This window comes from Echinops telfairi, unplaced genomic scaffold (genome assembly GCF_000313985.2).
Source record: "Echinops telfairi isolate 266 unplaced genomic scaffold, ASM31398v2 ScPeMD7_1;HRSCAF=3_0, whole genome shotgun sequence".
In the NCBI taxonomy this organism is placed as follows: Eukaryota; Metazoa; Chordata; class Mammalia; order Afrosoricida; family Tenrecidae; genus Echinops; species Echinops telfairi.
In genome coordinates this window covers 64,220,823-64,241,042 of record NW_022103896.1, presented here as the reverse complement: position 1 = coordinate 64,241,042, position 20,220 = coordinate 64,220,823, and the positions used below count along the sequence as shown (strand labels likewise).

The window sequence follows — 20,220 nt, the reverse complement described above, 5'->3', positions numbered from 1 at the left end:
GTCTCAGCAGAAATCGTATAGCTAATATGCATAAAATCTTGAGGAAGAATTTTAATTTCAGGCTGAAGGGCCAGCAAGTTTGAATGATCTGAGATGGGATAGGCTTCCAGAGAAAACAACAACACAAAACATTGCTACAGAATACTTAACAGGAGGAAAAATGGTGCCCCCTTATAAGCTAAGGAGCTAGGCTGAGCTTCATCTACAGACCATAGTAACATATGTTGACTTCATTCTGTCTCTCATGATAAGTCTTGATAGGGTTATACATAGAAGGATGACTTGATATAAAATTTCATATATTAAGATCACTCAGGGGAGGGGGAAGAGGTTGTGGTATTAATAAACAATGGGATGGTAAGAGTACAATCAGGGAAATCAGATAGGACACTTGCAATAATCCCCGGGGAGGGGTATAGTCTGTAAACTTTGGAGTGATCAAGTGAATTGAGGGGGTACCCCCACCACCACCAAAAAAACAACAACTGGATAAAAGCTCCGTTGGGTGGAACTTTTTTTGATTAATCATTTTATTGAGGGCCCGTGAAGCTCTTATCAAAATCCATCCATCCATCCATAGTGTCAAGCACATTTGTACATATGCTTTTGTAGTGTGCATTTTTCCTGGTAGGCAAGCATCAAGCAAACATCAAGCAACTCTGAGTTAGTGCACCCAGTGGCGTTTCCTGGGAAGGTTCTTTCTGGTCATAGTGAATTTTTTAGTGTGAAAGAAGTTTTGCTCAAATCTCATTTTCTGTGATGGTCCATTTAAGAGAACGGTGTGCTGCTGTGAAATTTTATTTCATGCTCGGGAAAAATGCTTCAGAAACTGTTGTGATGTTGAACACAGCTTACAAGGACAGCTCAATGGAAAAAACTCTAGTGTATGAGTGGTGTTCTCATTTCAAAAAAGGTGAAATCAAAGGCTCAGGTGGGAGGGGGGAGCGGGGAGGGAGGGGAAAAATGAGGACCTAATGTCGGGGGTTTAAATGGAGAGAAAATGTTTTGAGAAACGATGTACAAATGCGCTTTACACAATTGATGTGTGTATGGATTGGGATAACAGTTGTATGAGCCCCTAAAAAAATGTTAAAAAAGAAAAAAAAAAAGGTGAAATATCGATTGATGACAAACCTCATTCTGGACATCCGTCAACTTCCCAAATGGACAAAAATGTCAACTTGTAGTGCGTTTGGAGTTTGATCTCTCAGGTCAGATTGTTAATCATGCTTTCTATTTAGACGTTCTGAAAGATTGCATAGCAGTATGCAACTAAAAAAGCCTGATTTGTGGCAGATTGAGGCCTGGTTTTGCCTCCACGACAATGCACCTGCTCATGAAGTCATCTCAAAAAGTGCTTTTTGGCAAAAAAAAAAGCATGCACCTGACGCACCTGACCTTGCTCCTTATGACTTCTTCTTTGTTTCTGGGAATGGAGAAAGATGAAAGGACAGTGATTTGACGATGTAGAAGAGGTGAAGAAAAAAGGACGGTTATACTGTCAGCCATCCAAACAGATGAGGTTGAAAAATGTTTCCAAGAATGGAATCGCAGATTTGACAAATGTATTAAGTGTAATGGAAAGCATTTTGAAGCCGATAAGATTGTTTTGAAATAAACTTTAAATACATAGCTTTGAAAGCCTAAATTCCAGTTCTTTTCGGGTACCCCCTCACGTATGTATGTATGCATGTGCGTGTGTGTGTGTATTCCCTTACTAATGGGGTGGATGGGTATGAAGGATGAAGGTGAGAATTCAAGGAAGACTTCCTGGTTTGGGTGCTGAGTATCCTTGATAACCATGGAGAGCCCTGAGAGGAGAACATGTCTAAGGGGAAAATCAAAGATTTCTGTTTTTGCTATATTGATTTGTGATTCCTATTAGACATCAAAATGATGGTGTTAGATAGAGTGTTTGCTTTTTCAGATGGACACTCATGGGCAACATCAGGACCAGCAATAACATTTGGAGTTTTTAATCACTAGGCATTATTTAAGTCATAGGATTAGATGAGCTTCCAGAGGGAAAGGGTAGAATTGGCTGGCTGAGCCCTGTCATCTGTAAAACGGAGAAGAAGCTTGTATGGAAGACTAGCAGGTGAAAGGGAAAACTTGTATTGGAGACTAGCAGGTTCAAAGGAGAGAAATGGTGTGGGTGTCCAAAAAGCTAAGAAAGAGCTTCAAGCCTATGAATCCTTAGGAGGCAATTTCATCCAGAAACAGCAGTAATGAATTCCATTCTTTTTCTTTCATAGATAATTCTACCCCTGAAACAACGAGTATGAATACCGCAGACAATGGTCTGAACTGTCTGTGCGCTATATGTGGGGACAGAGCTACAGGAAAGCACTACGGAGCATCGAGCTGCGATGGGTGTAAGGGCTTCTTCAGACGCAGCATACGCAAGAGCCATGTTTATTCCTGCAGGTACTAGACATGCTCCTTTGAGCAATCAGTGTTTCATCATTTCTTGCAAGAAATAAAGGCATGAGACATCGATTTTTTTCTGACATAGAATTTTTTAAATTCTATGGATCAAATCTAAAATCTCCATTAAATGTGAGACTGTGGGTAAGACTGTGATACTGTATGTCACACCTTTGTAGTATTCTATTAAAAATCATATCTAGTCATCATGACTAGCACAGCTAAGGTAGATAACGCACTTTGATTTATTTAATATGAAAATTCTTGAATGTGGATATCCAGGTTAACTGGGGGCTATTAAATAAAGAATGACTTGTATTTAAAAATCCTGGGTGCTCAATTTATGAGAAGCATATTGATAATTATTCTGTTGGACAAAAACAACCTAGATATTTGGGAAGAGGTTAACTCTTTTACAATATGCTATCACTTGACTGCTAGGAGTGTAAAAGAGTTAATATACAACTTCTCAAATATCTAACTAGTGTTCTTTATTAATTTTTCCATGAGAGCTGGAAGTAGGTTAAAGGAAAAAAAGTAAATCACTCACTGGAAAACCTTCTTGGTTAAAGAAAGAAAAACAGAAAACTTGCATATAGATAGACTTTTCTTTTGAAAATGCCAACCACCTAGGGGTAAAAGTAGAACCATTTCCCTTGCGAAAAGTAACTTCTCTCTGATTACATTAAATACCGAATGCTCTGGAAAAATTAACTGTGTACAAAATAAAAAGCAAACACTTTTGAGTCATGTGCTTGGTCATATACATATATGCACACATTTATCGGTTTAAGACTGTGTGTATACATATATATATTCATATACATAGATAAATAAAATACAGTGATTCAAAGCATCTAAATCAACAGCAAGTTGTATCAGGTAACAGGAGCACACGGGGCTTTCAGGAGTGTCTTTTAGAGTTGGAAAGAAGCGTTCTCATAGCTACTTTTGGAATTTAAAAATATGCTCCAACAATGTGTCCAGTTTATATCCCTGCGTTCCTGTCTTGCATTCTCCTACCAATCTAGCCTTCTTTACCTACTTGGATATTAGCAAACTCTGATTTTTCACTTGGGGGCTTTAACTTACTGTATTTGGTGTAACCTTAAAGGGCATAGAAGTTTTTAAACCTCATATATTGCTGTCCACAAATTCATTAATTCCTGAGATCTATAAAACCCATTTCTGCAATATCCCCACTAGCTGTGTCATACTGACATTGAACACCCCCTCTCGGAGCACTTTAAACCACTCGTTTTAATGCTTCTGACACTTAGATTTTTCCCATGGTTACTAATAAGCTTGTATATGTACCCCATTAGTAGTTTCCTTGAAGAGAGGAGCTAGGTAAAATTTATTTCTTTAACCCTACATAAGGATCATATACACAGTGGGTATTAATATATATAGATTCAATTATTTTATTAACTTCATCTTAATTGCATATGCTCTTATGTTGTGTTTACTGGTATTTTGGTCTCTTGGATCATATGTCCACAAATGAATGATGTATTCCTCCGCACCTCCCAATACAATAGAAAAGTGCTCTTCTAGCTTAATTGAGTCATAGTAGAATTTATTTTTCATCAATTTCAAATAACCACCCACATATTTAGAATAATTATCTTCTGCTATAAGTAGTATATTTATTTATTTTCATTATTAATAATCAACTTCAAATAGGGAAACACCAATACTTTCAGAGCCCTGGTGGCAATGAAATGCTACTAGAAAGGTCATGGTTTGGAGTAAACTTTATTTGGATGTGGCTACATTTAAAATTCATGGGAGAATTTATAAAGTGGAAACCATGAAAATAAAAATACAGGGCTATGATGTTCTGATATTGTCTCCATAAAACCAAAATAATTCAGCAATAAACAGGTTTTATTTATGCCAAAGTTTTATAGCATTTGACTTTCCTGATTCATAATAACATGATTATGGGACCTTGACAACACCCAAGATAGTCATTCAGAATGAAGTTATTATGAAGACTGAAGGAGAGATAGGGTTTCTATTTCCATATCTATATATATGCTGATGATGAGATACTATGGAAATATCAAAATTGATTATTCTTATACATATTTTTAGTAAGGCAAATTTTACCATACTCATTTAACATATATGTATACATATGCCTTTTAATAAATACCTTTATGCAAATTAATACATCTTTGTTTGATATTCCAGGTTCAGTCGGCAATGCATTGTTGACAAAGACAAAAGGAATCAATGTAGATATTGTCGATTAAGAAAATGCTTTAGAGCAGGAATGAAAAAAGAAGGTAATAATAAACTAATAATTAACATTGTTGATGAAAAATGATAGCACGTATATTCTTCTTTTATTACGGTCACCTTTCCATGTGGGTCCTGTAATTTTCCTAATCATTACTTTGATGAAAAATCTATGATTCCTTGAATTTAAGAAGCTAGGCCGAGGTAATGCAGCTCATGAGGGTTGGAGCCGGTCTAAACCTGGGGCCTGATTCCAGAGAACCTTAGCTCCAGTGCTCTTTTCCTTGGCAAAAAAATAAATAACAATAATTGCCTAAACATACCAATAATGCTCTATTCAAAAGTAAATGGTAAAAATCTATCAGTGAGTTATGAATTATAAATGTATTTTTAAATTGTATTTCTTTATTGTCAATAAAAATTGGCTCTTTTATTTGATTCATAAAAATTAAGCAAACATCTAGTCTTCATTCAGTCCTACATCAACACATACAAGTATTCATTCATTCAGTACATATTTATGTAGTATTACTACTTTCCAAGTCATGTACTAGGTGTTGCGGGAGTGACCAAAAGAGACAAATTACCCTCCTTTCATGCTGAACATATTAAATAATCTGACTGAAATAGCCTACATCATAAGTACAGTTAATTTAGAAACCAATATGTTGAACACATTATGAATATTTGGAGGAGATAGCAGCTAGAAGATATTTATGTATTTTAGTTTTAGCAACTTAAAAATCAAATTCAATCAACCCTTTGTAGTGCAAAAGTGCAAAGGTTAGTTATCATGGAGGTCCATTTTGAACATAACCTTTTTCTCTCTGTGACTAATGTTTTAAACTGACAAGAAACCCATTCATTTTGTTTATTTTTAAAGCACATAACAACACCAGAGAAAAGAAAAACATGAATGTTACAGAATTATTAATTTTCTCACTTCAAACCAATTTATTTCTAGTATCATAAAAGCCCAGCAATTTTCAGGATCAATCACATACTGTTCCCATCATTGTCAACCATTTTTTACCTGAGCTCCAGATTCACTTCTGTAAAGTACAAGCAAATCACAATGTTTACTTCTTATGTGGACTTGAAATTTTGTGAAACAAAATTATTTTCAAAAATAAGAAAATTATACTTATTGAATAAGTAATGTATTAATTTCCCCTAAGTAGATTGAAGTAACTTTGAGGTATTAAAGTTGATATGTTTCTTATTTCCTATAATCAAAGCTCAAAACTAATTACAGTGAACCCTCGCCACTTCGCGCTTCGACTTCCGCGGCTTCACTCTATCGCGGTTTTTGCGTAACAGCGCATGCTCTGTCATTACTGCCACTGATTGGCTCATACTGTACACGCTTGATGCCATAAATAATATAATAAATAATAAATGATCATTGTAACGTCCAAAATGTTTTACTGTATTTTCCCTTTTTCGTTTAATAAATTGGGTAATACTAGTGTAATGGTGACTAAAGGGTGTTTTTTCATGTCCTCTATGCTCTAACTACAAAAATATTTGATTTACACATAAGGAATCCTACTTCGTGGAATTTCATTTATCACGGTAGGGTCTAGAACCGATTAACAGCGATAAACGAGGGTTCACTGTATTAGAGAATATATATACACATGATTTTATATAACAAATTGTAATAGTGGGAAGATTACAAATGTTCCCAATATCTTTTACCTTTTTTAGAGAGATGTTCATGACAGAAAAGCACAGCTAACATCTGCCTTTCTTATGTTGGCATAAAATTTCATGTAAAGCGGTTTAAGCTAAAAATCAGTAACTATTTCTGTCAAAAATAAGTACAAGCTACCAGTGAATAGAGTTTTACAATAAAATGATAACTCATTCCAATTTACAGCCCAAAGGTCATTATTTTCTTTTTCAGCTTAATTGAGAGTTAATAGTGATTTGGGGTTCTTATTAGATTTGCACCTGAGGGATTGCTACCTGTTGCGTCATTTTCTTTATTCACATGTTTAAACTGCCTAAAGGACAGTGGTTCATAGATGATCATAAAATTGCAATATTAAAATAACCTTAAATAGACCCTTAAAAAAAGTGGGTCGCTCTGATAAACAGAAATGTATCGCTCGCAGGTTAGGAAGCTAGAAGTCTGAATTCGAAGCACCAGCTCCAGGGGAAGGCTTTCCTTGCTCTTGGCTGGAGAGGAAAGTCTTTCAACTTTCAGTTTACAAGTTCACGTTCCTTGGTGGTCGCCCTGTGTGTGGGCAGCCATCTTGTCCCTCCTTCCCCTTTTTGCTTGTTTGAGTGCTCATATCTCAAAGGAGATGAACTCAAGAGACCCCCATACTAGTTCTAGCTCATTAACACCGCAAAGACAAGCAATTCACACATGGGATGGCAACCACAGAAATAGAGATTAGGGATTACAAGCATTTGGGGAGACACTGTTCAATCCATAACATTCCACCTTTGACTGTCCCCCTGGCTCCCCCCCACCAACACACACAAAACGCATGTTCTCATCACATGTAAAACACCCTCACCCCTTCATATTACCCCCAAAGTCTTAAATAAACTCCAAGGCCAATATCTCATCTTCAGAAATGTCTAAATCAACATATGTATAAGACTTTAGGGGTATTTCTTCCTGGAGCAAAATTCCTCTTCATCTGTGAACCTGTGAAATCTTGATTATAAATTGTCTGTTTCCAAAGTACAGTGGTAGAACATTTCCATTTTAATTCATACCATATCACGTTACTTGCCATTTTTGCTAGTGCATCATAGAAAAAGAAAATAAAAGTTTTATATTTCTATGACTCATATTTTCATATAGCGAATATCCACTTATCTTTGACCGGGTCAGATTCATAGGCAATACTCTTCTTGTAGTTATCTTAATGATTTTATTAACTTTGAGAAAAGTAAAGAAAACATCCTATGAATGATACAGTGTGGTTGAGCTGGCTGATCCAATAATTCCAATATGCATGACATAATGGAGTTCTAAACAGTAATATTTTATGAATTCCAGTAACAAGCCTGGTTCTTCCTCCTTTTCAAATTGGTACAGAATGAAAATATTGCTTAGCTCACATACTCTCCCCAGCGCAGGACTTCAAAAGGGCCTCTTCTCACATTCTTCAGTATTTATGTTTACTTACAACTGTATGTCTTGACATTTATGGAAGAGACTTGGTCAATAAATGCTATGATTTTCTCCCTTAGCTGTGCAAAATGAACGGGACAGAATAAGCACCAGAAGAAACACGTTTGATAACAGCAATAGTCCCTCCATTAACACGCTGGCCCAAGCTGAAGTTCTGTCTCGCCAGGTACCTGGTGCCCACCAGCATCCAACTCTGTTTAATATCCAGTCTATTTAGTCATTTCTGACTCATAGTGACCGTCTCAGACAGAGTAGAATTGCCCCTGTGGGTTTCTGAGGCTGTGGTTCTTTGTGGGACTAGATAACCTCGCCTTTCTCCCATTACACACCAGGACTCCTTTTAGCCTATTTAATAAAGTCAGATATTTATTTAGACATAATGCATACTGTTACAATCGTCTTAACTCAAGCAAATATAATTCATGACTAATATGAATTCTATTTATATTAAGTCAAGAGCTTGAGGTTGAAGGTATGAGTGAGACTGCTTGCTTTAGTTTTTATTTTCCTTGCCTATTTTTTAAACAGCTGCATGACATGCATCTAAGATTGTTTTAAGAAAGTTTGTCCACAAGTTTGATTTAAAATACTGAATGCATATCACAATGCTTGGGGGGAAGTATTTATTATGTTTCTTGGAACAGTACAATCAGTTACCATAACTTTTGTAGAGTTTGGTTGAGAGTTGCCATTAGCGTCTCCTTCCTTAAAAAGGTTTTGGATTCAAGAAATCATCTTGGCATCCTGGTTTATAGACCTGTTTAAGGGAAGAGGTATCATTCAGAAAACATGAGAAAAAGGCTGTTCCCGTGACTTTGAATTTATAGAAAGAGAATATCAATGATAAACAAGAAAACACACAAAATAGATTATTGATTATGTACATAAAAATAAATTATTGTGACATCAGGAAAACAAAGAGTTTATGTTAGCATTTTCTCAATAAGATATGCTAATGATATTTTTCTATTATAAAGCTAATTATGAAATAGCTAAATTGTTCACGAGCTCCTATTAACCAACACAATTACTTTCCATTTTGATAATTCATGGGTAATATGATGAAATGAATATTCTCCTTATCATCATAACTGCATAACTATCCTATAGCGAATTTTTAGGATGACTTATAGGGAGGCTATGTGGGAATATTTCTTGCTCATACATGCATAAACACACACACACATTAAGTTCAATAATTAAATTTGTAAGAATTGTATGAACAATGCTTTTCTCAGCAAAAATGATTTTAACACCACTTTTGTATAGCTCCAAATTATATGCAATTTTAAACATATGCTAGTATACAATAAGCTCTTCAAACTATAGTTGATTTTCACAAGCTGTCATTCAATGCAACAATATAAGCAGCCCTGTCTTCCTGTCTAAGTCTTGTCTCACTGATTTAGTAGATTTTATCCTCTGGGAACATTTACTTCATAATCTTCAGAAAATTTAAAAATGGAATTATTTCATAGGAATATCTTTTTTTAATTTATTTTTTTCTAATAATTGTATTAGGGGCTCATACAACTCTTATCACAATCTATACATACATCAATTGTGTAAAGCGCATTTGTACATTCATTGCCCGAATATCTTTTTTTAATTAAACAAACAAAAACAGAGACTATTTCACTTGACCACAAGATACTTCTCTTTTAAAGCCATTTTGAATGAATGGAACTCCCCCAAAAGCTGTGTTAACTTGATTTACAGATTTAACTTTTACAATTATACTGCTCCCAAAATCATGCTTTATATCTTTAGTATGTTCAGTTTAAGTTATAAACTGACAGATACTCTACCAAAGAAAAAGGGTTACTCCGTGGGCATTGCAAGAAAGTATGGCCATGATAGTACCTATTTCAATGACACTCACTTATTGCAATAATAAAACCAGGGGGATGTCGGCAGTGTATTATCCAAAAAGATTTCTCAGTGTACTGTTCTTCTTGATGTTAGATATCTGCCACAAGTCCTGGGGCAAGCACTGACATAAATGTTAAGAAAATTGCAAGTATTGGTGATGTCTGTGAATCTATGAAGCAGCAACTCCTGGTCCTGGTGGAATGGGCCAAATATATTCCTGCCTTCTGCGAGTTACCATTGGATGATCAGGTACACATGAACGAAATTATACCTGACTTGAACTGAATCGTTTCTTAGAGATTGTGTTCTTTGAATTACTACTCTTAGCAAATTTAGTATTTTGATAAAGGTTACTTTATGAGAAGCTGAGTTTAAATATTAAATGTCTGCCAACACAGTCTGTAATTCTCAAATGAGTAGAATTAAGATTTTTTTCTTGTTTTAATGCATATGTTTTCAGATTTTTATCTGTATATTCATTTTAATGTATAATATTTGGGGGTCATTTTATAGTTTAGGGATCTTAATTTAGTATTTAGTCTATACATTTTTTTAATTTTTAAGTTTCATCTAATTCTATTTAATAAGAAGTATGCACTTTTATTTCTGTAGATCAAAAGAATTCAAAATACTTCTATTATTCCACATTAAATTGACCATAATATTTACTTTGCCCAGGTATATTTTAGTACATTTATCTTTATCATTCATACAAAAAATAAGGAAAGATATAGAAAATGCTCAATTGTTTAATAAAAGCAATAGGGCTAATTATTTACATAATCATGAAAACTGTAGAAAGTTAGCAGTTATATTTCTAAGGGTGCATTTCACATGGAGAGGAAGAATGCTATGAAATCTAAAATCATGTTTTTTAATTGCCTTCCTGGTATGAGTCACTGTTATTGACATATCATAAAGATAGCTTAGCTTAGGAGGTTATGCCAGAGTGAATAATGCTAAATTGCTAAAACTGACTAGTCTCTCTCCAAGTAATATAAGTAGGGTTGTATTATTTATCAGTTGTATATTTTTTATTATCAGTATTCTTTAGAAGTTGCTGACTTCTATAGATGAAAACAAGAATTGAAATCTTGAGGAAGTGAAACCCAATAATTGATCAAAAGTGGTTTTTATGTACCTAACTCTTTTTTACTAATCAATTAATATTAATAGCAATGAATTAGTAAATGCCTGTAATGTATAAGGCATTTGGAAAGCAGCTATTGATTGCATTATCAATTGCATTATTTTATGTAGTACTCTTAGGAGTTTTATAGTATAGCTTTGATAACCTAAATTTTACAAGTTACAAATATTCAGCCCTAGATCAGTTACATTTACTCAGTTAAACTAATCAAATAAATATTTATGAAGTGCCTACTTTTGCAATTTAAATACAGTAGGTACTCAGTATTACAAATAGATTGTTTCATTATTCTCATAAATTGGCTTTTTATTTGGAAGCGATGACCAGTAAAAAAGACATTTATAAATCATGAGTAAGTTAATTCTAGGTGGCCCCACATTCTAGGAAATGCTATAAAAATACAATAGGATGAGTGGTCAGAGAGCAATTGGGGTTGAAGTGTTAAGACATACGAGAAATTGAGGATCAGAAAAGATTTCCACTGAGCTGAATGACAAGCACCTTGTCTTGGATATCTAAGGCCACTATGTCAGAAACACCACAAGCAAAGGACTTCAACACAGAGAAAGGTATTTTCTCACAATTTAGGAGGCTAGAAGTCAGAATTCAGGGTGTTGGCTCTAGAGAAAGGCTTACCGAGTCTCCTGGTTCTAGCAAAGGTCCTAGGCACCATCAGTAGAGAACGCACTCTACTCCTGGCTCTTCTTTCTCGTCGGTAGTGGGCCTCTCTCAGCTAACATCTCTCATTTCTCTCTCTTTTTCATATCTTGAAAAATAAAAGGTATTCTGGACCATGCCCCAGAGAAACTCCCTTGTAGGGCTATGATGGGCTTAAAGACGTTGTAGTCCACTCAAAATCCTTTTACAGCTGCTGGTTTAGTACAGCAGATTGCCTCTTGGACGATCATGACATAAGTGCCCAATTACATCATTACATAACTGCCAAGCCATTGAGAATCATGTTGACACATATTTGGAGGGACATAATTCAATCCATGACACACCCGAGTGTCTGAAAAGAAAGCATTTGTATTACAGGAATTGGATACTCCGTGTTTCTGAGGTAGGAAAAATAGGCTTTGAGGAAAATGAGTAAGAGGGTGTGGCAAGATGAGATCAGAGATGCAGGGAGGAGCCAGCACAGGAGACCTTCCAGGCTCTCTGGAGGCTCTCATTAAGTTTGAACTTTATTTTAAAAGCAATAAGAAACCGCTGAAGTATTTCAATACAGTAATGTTAACTGAGCACTATTTTCATTTCCATGCTGGAAGCTCTGCTGAAGGATGGAGGTGGGGAATCAGAAAGAAAGTATGGAGGTCAAATAGCTATTAAGAGTGCATTCGGTAATCCCAGGGAAGGGTCCTAAGGGTTTGGGTTGTTAGGGTGGTAATGGAGATAGATTGAATTGGATCAATTTGACATCATTTTGGAGAAATAGCCACTAGAATTGGCTATGGAATTAGGAGAGAGAGATGAAGTAAACAGAGGAATCACAATTGACTCTTGGTTTTCATGAGAATCAACACCAGATGGGGGTGCTATTTAATGAGATGATGAAATGTTGATGAAACAATACTTTGGAATGTTAAAATTGAAATGCTTACTATTCTTTCTAGTAATGATATGCAGAAGGTAATTGGTTCTATAAGGCTAAATTGAATGGTTTAATGTAACGAGATACCCAATTTGGAAAGCAGCAGAACCCGGATCTTGATAAGAAAGGAAGCTCATTTTCTTTCCGCTGGACCCTAAGTACTATCTGTGCTCCTGTTTATGCAGTGTACTATGTGCTGGAAATCATACTTTACTTTTTTTCCCCATTTAATCCTCCTGACTCCACTTGAAGATTTTTATCACTATCTCTGTTTTCTCAATAAAAATCCACGCATCCCAAACATAGTAGTTAACTTACGCAAGCTTAAAGAACGAGTGAGAGGTCAGGCTGGAGTTTGATCTCCCTTTGTTTGATTGTGCTTCACTTCCAAGCACAGCGATTCTGTGTTTTCTGAAATCTCCCTCTATTCCATTCATTCCTAGATAGTTCCATCCTACTAAGTAGTTTATTCTATCCAATCTTTCTATATGCTAGTCACTTTTAGATAGTTTTAAAATGAGAAAGGCAAAACTTTCTTGACTTGGTAAGGCTTACTTATCATAAGTGTCTTTGAGTATTATCTGTGGGAAACAGACATATTTCTCCCAAGTTGTCTCCCCCCCGAATACATGCCAAACTTAGTTGCTTGTTACACATGGTAAATGAATACACACTTGGAGGTCAACAGAACTAGGTCAGGGGTTATTCTTCCTAAGGGTTATCAGCCATCTAGAGTAATCAGACTACATTGTCTGTCCCACCCTAAATAGGACCAACTCCCTTTTGATAAGGATAGTAATAGATTGTTTACCTGAAGGAGAGCCCAGGGAGGTCAAGCCCACTCAAGGGTGACCAAGGTTAGGCTGCCATCATGAATCTAGGGCTTGCCCTTCTTGTCACATGCATACCCCTAGTCCCTCCCCTTCCTATCATGTTTACACCCCTAGCCCATCCCCTTCCTGTTATGCATATGCCCATTGTATATCCCCCTCCTATTGCTCATATTGCCTATTGTAGAACCCCTTCCTGTGATGTATGTCTTTACCTGTAATTAGGAGGCATGCACACCCCCAAAGATATATAAGCCTTGGTTAGCAATAAATCGCCCACTCTCTCCTGCCCTCTCTGCCCGCACTGTGCATGGACCTGCCTGTTGAGATCATGGCCAGCTAGGAGGTGAGCATGCTACCATGAAATGTGTCTGACTTTATTTTACTCTCTCCCATCTCTCCCTATTGCCTATGACTACTATAATTTCTCAACTATACAATTGCACTTACTGAACCCATGATTAGTTGTGTGGGACTGGCTCCCACCACAATTATCATTTAGTCAAACAATCAAAATGATCAAAGATGATCAGACTCTAAATCAGATTAATATCACAGCATGTTGAATTGTTGTATTTTTAATTGTTGAACTTGGGCATTCTTTAAAGGTGGCCCTGTTGAGAGCTCATGCCGGAGAACACTTACTTCTTGGAGCCACAAAGCGATCCATGGTTTATAAAGATATTTTGCTTTTGGGTAAGTTTTGGGGTTTTTTTGAGGAAGAAGTTATACTCTTTTTTTCTTACAATAATATACAAGACCTTTTCTGTACATACCAGGTATTTACAAATATTTTTAAAGAATCAAAGATTGGATTTAATTGATTATACCCTCATTGAAACTTTACTTTTTCTTGCACTGATTCCAGAGAAGTTTGGGAAAGTTTGGAAAGAATGCATTGAGATGATCAGCATGTATTTAGACCTAAAAAGGAAAGGAAGAAAGTATGTTTCTCAATAAACAATTTTGAAACATGTTCAAATTAGATCAGAATAAAGAACTGGTGATTTGCATGATCATGTTATGATTAATGGAGTTCTGTTTGGCTTTGTTTTATCCCCTCTTTGCTTCATAATTTTAAAATATATTTATGAAAAAATACGTATTTTTCTATGAACATTATTTATTGTTGTTGAGAATTTATATACATCAAAATGAACACCAAATTAGCAATTTCTACTTGTAATATTTGGTGACATTGATTATATATTTCAGTTGTGCACTTATGATAGCCTTTGTATTTTGAGTTGTTCATAACATAACTCTCTGCCCTCATTAATGTAAATTTACATTCTATTAAGGCTCCTGTCTAATCTTTGGAGTTGCTGTGTCAGTTGAATCTCATATAGATAGTTCTTTAAAAAACACAATGCTTGAAGCAGACTAGTTTTTTTTAATAAATCATTTTATTGGGGGCTCTTATAGTTCATAACAATCCATACATCAATTGTATCAAAAACATTTGTACATATGTACATCCTTTCCAAAACAAGGCAGACTAGTTTTTGCTAATTAGGTTAAGTAACTGTTCCATTTGAAGATAGATTCAGGGACTATTTTCATTGAAGGTTTAAACTGTTTTAGGAGAATAGTTTCAAGGGTTCATTCACCTTCAGTCTTCAGCAGTTCTAGAATCCATGCCAATTTGAATAGGTGTTCTGCATTTATCCTCTTTGATCATGATTCATTTACGGAAGCTTTGATCAAGATTTTCAGTAATGGTAGTTGGACATTATCTGGTTCATCTGGTCTCATTGAAAGGAGCAAAATGTTCACCAAGGCAACCCATTTCTTCTTCTTTTTTAATCATTTTATTGGGGGCTCATACAACTCTTATCACAATCCATACATTCGTCCATTGTGTGAAGCACATTTGCACATTTGTTGCCATCATCATTTTCAAAACATTTTCTTTCTACTTGAGCCCTTGGTATCAGCTCCTCATTTTCCCCCTCCCTCGCTCATGAACCCTTGATAATTTATAAAGTATTATTATTTTGTCATGTCTTACAACTGACTGATGTCCTCTCCCTTCACCCACTTTTCTGTTGTCCATCCCCCAGGGAGGGAATTATATGTAGATCATTGTGATCAGTTCCCCCTTTCTCCCCCTACCTTCCTGTTACCCTCCTGGTATCACTACTCTCATTATTGGTCCTGAGGGGTTCATCTGTCTTGGATACCCTGTGTTTCCAGCTCTTATCTGTACCAGTGTACATACTCTGGACTACCCAGATTTGTAAGGTAGAATTGGGGTCCTGATAGTGGGGGGGGGAGTATTAAAGAACTAGAGGAAAGTTGTATGTTTCATTGGTGCTATATTGCACCTTGACTGGCTCATCTCCTCCCTGAGACCCTTCTGTAAGGGGATGTCCAGTTGCCTACAGTTGGGCTTTGGATCTCCACTTCGCACTCCCTCTCATTCACAATGACATGATTTTTTTTTTCTTTGCTGTCTGGTACCTGATCCTATCGACACCTCTTGATCACACAGACTGGTGTGCTTCTTCCATGTGGGCTTTGTTGTTTCATATCCTCCTCTATTCCTAACTTTCCTTGTTCTTCTGTTGCCCCAATAGAGAGAGACTTCAGTGACCTGAGTAGTTTCAAAATTGTAATCCCTGAGGCTCTACATAACTGAATAGAAGGTAGAGCAGGAGCACTGAAAACAGCTCTTTAAACTAAAGAATCAATCAGGACTTCAAATCATCAAACTAAAGAATCAGTCTCATGAAGTACACAGTTGTATATAAGCGCCCCAGGGGCTACTTTGCTATTATTATAATTGTATTTATCACACAACTTTTATGAGTTCAACTTTCCACAAATGTACAGTATATTGACACCAATTACAATAATCAGTTGTATACCCTCCCCTTAGTCAATGGGATTTTCCCATTACCACTAACCTCACCTTTCCTCTTCCCTCTTGCCTCTGATAGTCACTAATCTACTTTGGTCCTTATCCAAGGGGCCGCCAAGACATTCAAGAAAAACTCCACTATCTTTTCAATCCATTTTTCCATGAACATTTTATTTTTAATGGTTAAATTACGTGTATTTTTCTAACCTTTGGATTTTTCTCTTTTTTTCAAAATCATTTTATTGGGAGTTAATACAGATATCATATCATTCTATCATTCAATCACATCAAGCACAATTGCTACCACAATCAGTCTTAAAACCTTCTTTTCCTTCCATTTGAAGCCCCCTTGTGCATTTGCCTAGTCTTGTCTTTTTATCTAAATGAAAGCATACAGTCTGTCTTTTTGTGATTGTTTATCTTGATCAGCGAAATGCCTTCTAGCTCCATCTAAATGGTAGCCTGGAGCAAGTCTTCCTTTCCTCTGTTGGCTGAGCAGTGTTCCATTGAACGTGTGCACTGCATATCACCATTCTGTGATGGGTGTTGAAGGGGGTTGCATCTGTTCCTATTGTGAAATGTGCCCTAATGAACACCGGTGTAGAAATCTTTTTCAGTCTCTGCTTTCAAGTGTTTTAATATATGCCTACAAGTGGGATTGCTGGGTCATATAATAGTTCTAATTTTAGGTTTTTTTTTTTAAGACACTACCATACTGTTTTTCACAATGGCAGTACCCAACAGTGAATAAGGGTTCCAATTTCCCTACATCCCCAAAATGTTCTTTTTGTTTTTATTTGTTTGTTTTTCATCTTAATCATTCTTGTAGGAGCAACATGGTATCTCACAGCATGGTTTTGATTTAGATAGCTCCTGTGGATAAAAATTCACTGAACAGCTACTGTGCCTTAAGGGGCTGCTCTGACTCCAATCGACTCAGTGGCAGTGAGTTTTTGAAATGCATTATTTTAAATACAATTAAGGATATATTTTAAAAGCCCATTGCCATGGAGTTGATTCCCGCTCCCGGAAACCCCGCGGACGTTTTCAGCTGCTGCAATCTTTACCGGAGCAGATCGCCTCGTCCTCTCCTCCTCCAGCACTGAGGTCGCAGTCCAGCACTCAGAAGAAGCTCCAGCAGAGCGCTGGTGTCTCTATATGGGAATAAACTTAGCGAGTGTGTTCAATTCCAAATCACTTAGCATCTACTCAGCGACGAATAGTGACCTCATGAGTTTTGGAGTGGGACTGTGCTTCATAGGGTCATTAATGACTAATTGAGTAGAGAGGTGGAGCATCAGTACTTTCTTCAGATGCACCTCTAGGTGGACTTAACCTACAGCCTTTTCAGCATGTTACTCATTTGCATCCTACAGGTGTTGTTAATCAAAACCTTTTAGATTCCAGACTCCCCATAAGCTTTTTGGAAGAAAGGCCTGCTTTTCTTTAAAAAATAAAACCAGCCTTAGGAACCCTATGTTGCACAAGTCCACCTTGGCATATATGCTGTGGCCATGAGTCAGAATTGACTCACAGCAACTAGACTAGTATGATCTTATTTCCCATTACATGTCTTGCAAGTTAACAACAACAACAATAACATGTGCCAGTGGAGAAAAATTCCTGATAGATATTAGGAGTGACCTTAGGAAAAAGGATTGAGTGGTAGGTACAATGGTGGGGAAATGCCCAGGAAAAGTTTCTGTCTTCATTAAATACTTAGTCCCATTCCTCCACTGCACACACTGCACAATTTTTTACTCACGAAAGTGTTCTCTTGTTTAGAGAGTTGAAGATGGCTCTAATGCTTACGGGAGCCTTAGCCCTTTCTTGGCTCCCTCAAAATGATTACTAGATTATTTATTCTAATTTTGTCACGGATGTTTTATCTCCAAATGAAGCAAATAAAAGTAATATAACAATATTTAATATTGTTTTAATACTTACTACGTAAAATGCATCATTCTATGTGTTTTACATGCTTACCTATTATCTCATGGGATCTGCAGAGTAACATTAGGGGTAGGCACAACCACTTTCCACTTATATTTCTAATAAAGAGACCGAGTTTTCTAAAGTCCCAAAGCACGTAAATGACGTAACCAAGATTGCAAACCTTGTAACATTGCTATGAAGACTAGGCTCTTAAATTCTATTTTAAACTTCTTTTGTAAATCTAAAGTCTTAATAAACATCTACAGCATGGTTCTCATTATAGATCTAAATATACTATAATAAAAGAAATACAAAATTAAGTAAATTCCATTTGCAATTCTTTATTGTTTTATTTCGAATATTTGAGATAAAATATCCATAAGAATGCACACGTTTGTATGTTATGACTGCTTTTGTGCATGCTGTTGTCCTGAAGATCTTTGCCTGTCTTTTTAAAAAAGAAGAAAAATCAGAAGACTGTGCTTTTAAAATTTTTTATGAAATAATTTAACTGGTACTTCAGAAGTGTAATTGTCACCATAGGATAAGTAGAGTAAGTTAGCAATATCTTTAAGGCTTGAGTAGTCTGGCTCTGAATTTCCTTATATTCACCAGGTAAAAATCGCCATCCCACCTTAATTTAAAGCAACTCAGGAAAATGGAATTTGCTATTTAAATGAGGCATCTCATGTGAATAAATGTGCTTATTTTCTTAAAAAAAAAAGCTGCTGCATTTAGTTAGATTTGTTAAAATTGCCCCTTAATAGTGTTTATACCTGCATTCATGTAGAGTACAAATGAAATATTTTTAATCTGTTGGGAGCAAGAAAAATTCTTTCGATTTTGTATTATGTTCATTAATGAGACACTAATAGATGACTGACATAATGGAAAGCTAATCATTATATTATAGTTTTCCCTTGTCAATTATTAGCTTGTTATTAGCCTGTACTTTAGTCTTATCACTAGCGACAGAAGCTGTTAAAATGCATGTGATCAGATTATCAATGTTATTGATCCTTTAAGTGTTCTTAAGAAGTTTTACTAATGTAACCATTCATCCTGAGAGGAAGCACTATTGCTATACCTTCAAGGGAAGACCATTTTTAAAATTGGTTTGTAAAAATGGAAACAACACCTGACACTATATTGTGTGGGAGGGGTGACTTTATTTATTTTTTTCTAGGAAACAACTACGTTATTCACCGTAACAGCTGTGAAGTGGAGATAAGCCGTGTGGCCAATCGGATTCTAGATGAGCTCGTCCGGCCATTTCAAGAAATTCAGATTGATGACAATGAATATGCTTGCTTGAAGGCAATTGTATTTTTTGACCCAGGTTTGTTTTTAAAGTTCCTTAGACAAATAGATATAATGAAAATTGAACTATTTTTATTGAATGTTGAAATATGTTGCTCTCACTTAGATTAAATGAAATATGTTGCTCTACTTAGATTAAATCTGTGGATTCCTCGTGTTCTTCTTTTATTAGACGCGAAAGGGCTGAGTGACCCGGTAAAAATTAAGAACATGCGATTCCAAGTTCAGATTAGTCTGGAAGACTACATCAATGACCGGCAGTACGACTCCCGCGGCAGGTTTGGGGAGCTGCTGCTGCTGTTGCCAACGCTGCAGAGCATTACCTGGCAAATGATTGAGCAAATACAGTTTGTGAAACTTTTGGGGATGGTGAAAATTGACAACCTACTCCAGGAAATGTTACTGGGCGGTGAGTATCTGCAAGAATTTCCATTTCATTTATTCTGAGGACTTTGGAACGCATTTGGCCTACACTTATTTTAAGCATCTGACCTGCTTTGTCCATATTTGTTTACTTTTTAAAGTTGCTGGGTGTTCTGACTCCACCCCCCCACCCTGCATTTTTCTTTAATATTCAGAAAGTCTGTAAGACACATCAGATGCAGTCAAAAAGGTTTGACTTACACCGACCCCCAACCTCCAACCCGGTTAGTCTTCTACTTATTAGTCTGCGCCATCTTTGCGCAACACACATTCTCTGACCTCAACTTCCAGACCCTTCCAAATATGAAAATAGGAATTTATTAGCTGATTTTGGAACCACTGAAGTATATATTATGTATTCCATATATATATATAGTATATATTATGTATTCCATATATATA

At 36.1% G+C, this 20,220-nt stretch overlaps 1 protein-coding gene across 2 annotated transcripts in view; it reads left to right on the top strand.

Moving 5' to 3' along the window:
• The window catches only part of HNF4G (hepatocyte nuclear factor 4 gamma), a 46,293-nt gene that overhangs the window by 17,879 nt on the left and 8,194 nt on the right, over positions 1–20,220 (top strand). For both annotated transcript variants that reach the window (XM_045288050.1, XM_004697508.3), the window contains 7 exons: positions 2,256–2,427; positions 4,627–4,721; positions 7,891–7,997; positions 9,797–9,952; positions 13,886–13,973; positions 19,262–19,414; positions 19,568–19,804. In XM_045288050.1, coding sequence (XP_045143985.1) covers positions 2,256–2,427; positions 4,627–4,721; positions 7,891–7,997; positions 9,797–9,952; positions 13,886–13,973; positions 19,262–19,414; positions 19,568–19,804 — 1,008 coding nt within the window. The remainder of the gene's footprint in view (positions 1–2,255; positions 2,428–4,626; positions 4,722–7,890; positions 7,998–9,796; positions 9,953–13,885; positions 13,974–19,261; positions 19,415–19,567; positions 19,805–20,220) is intronic.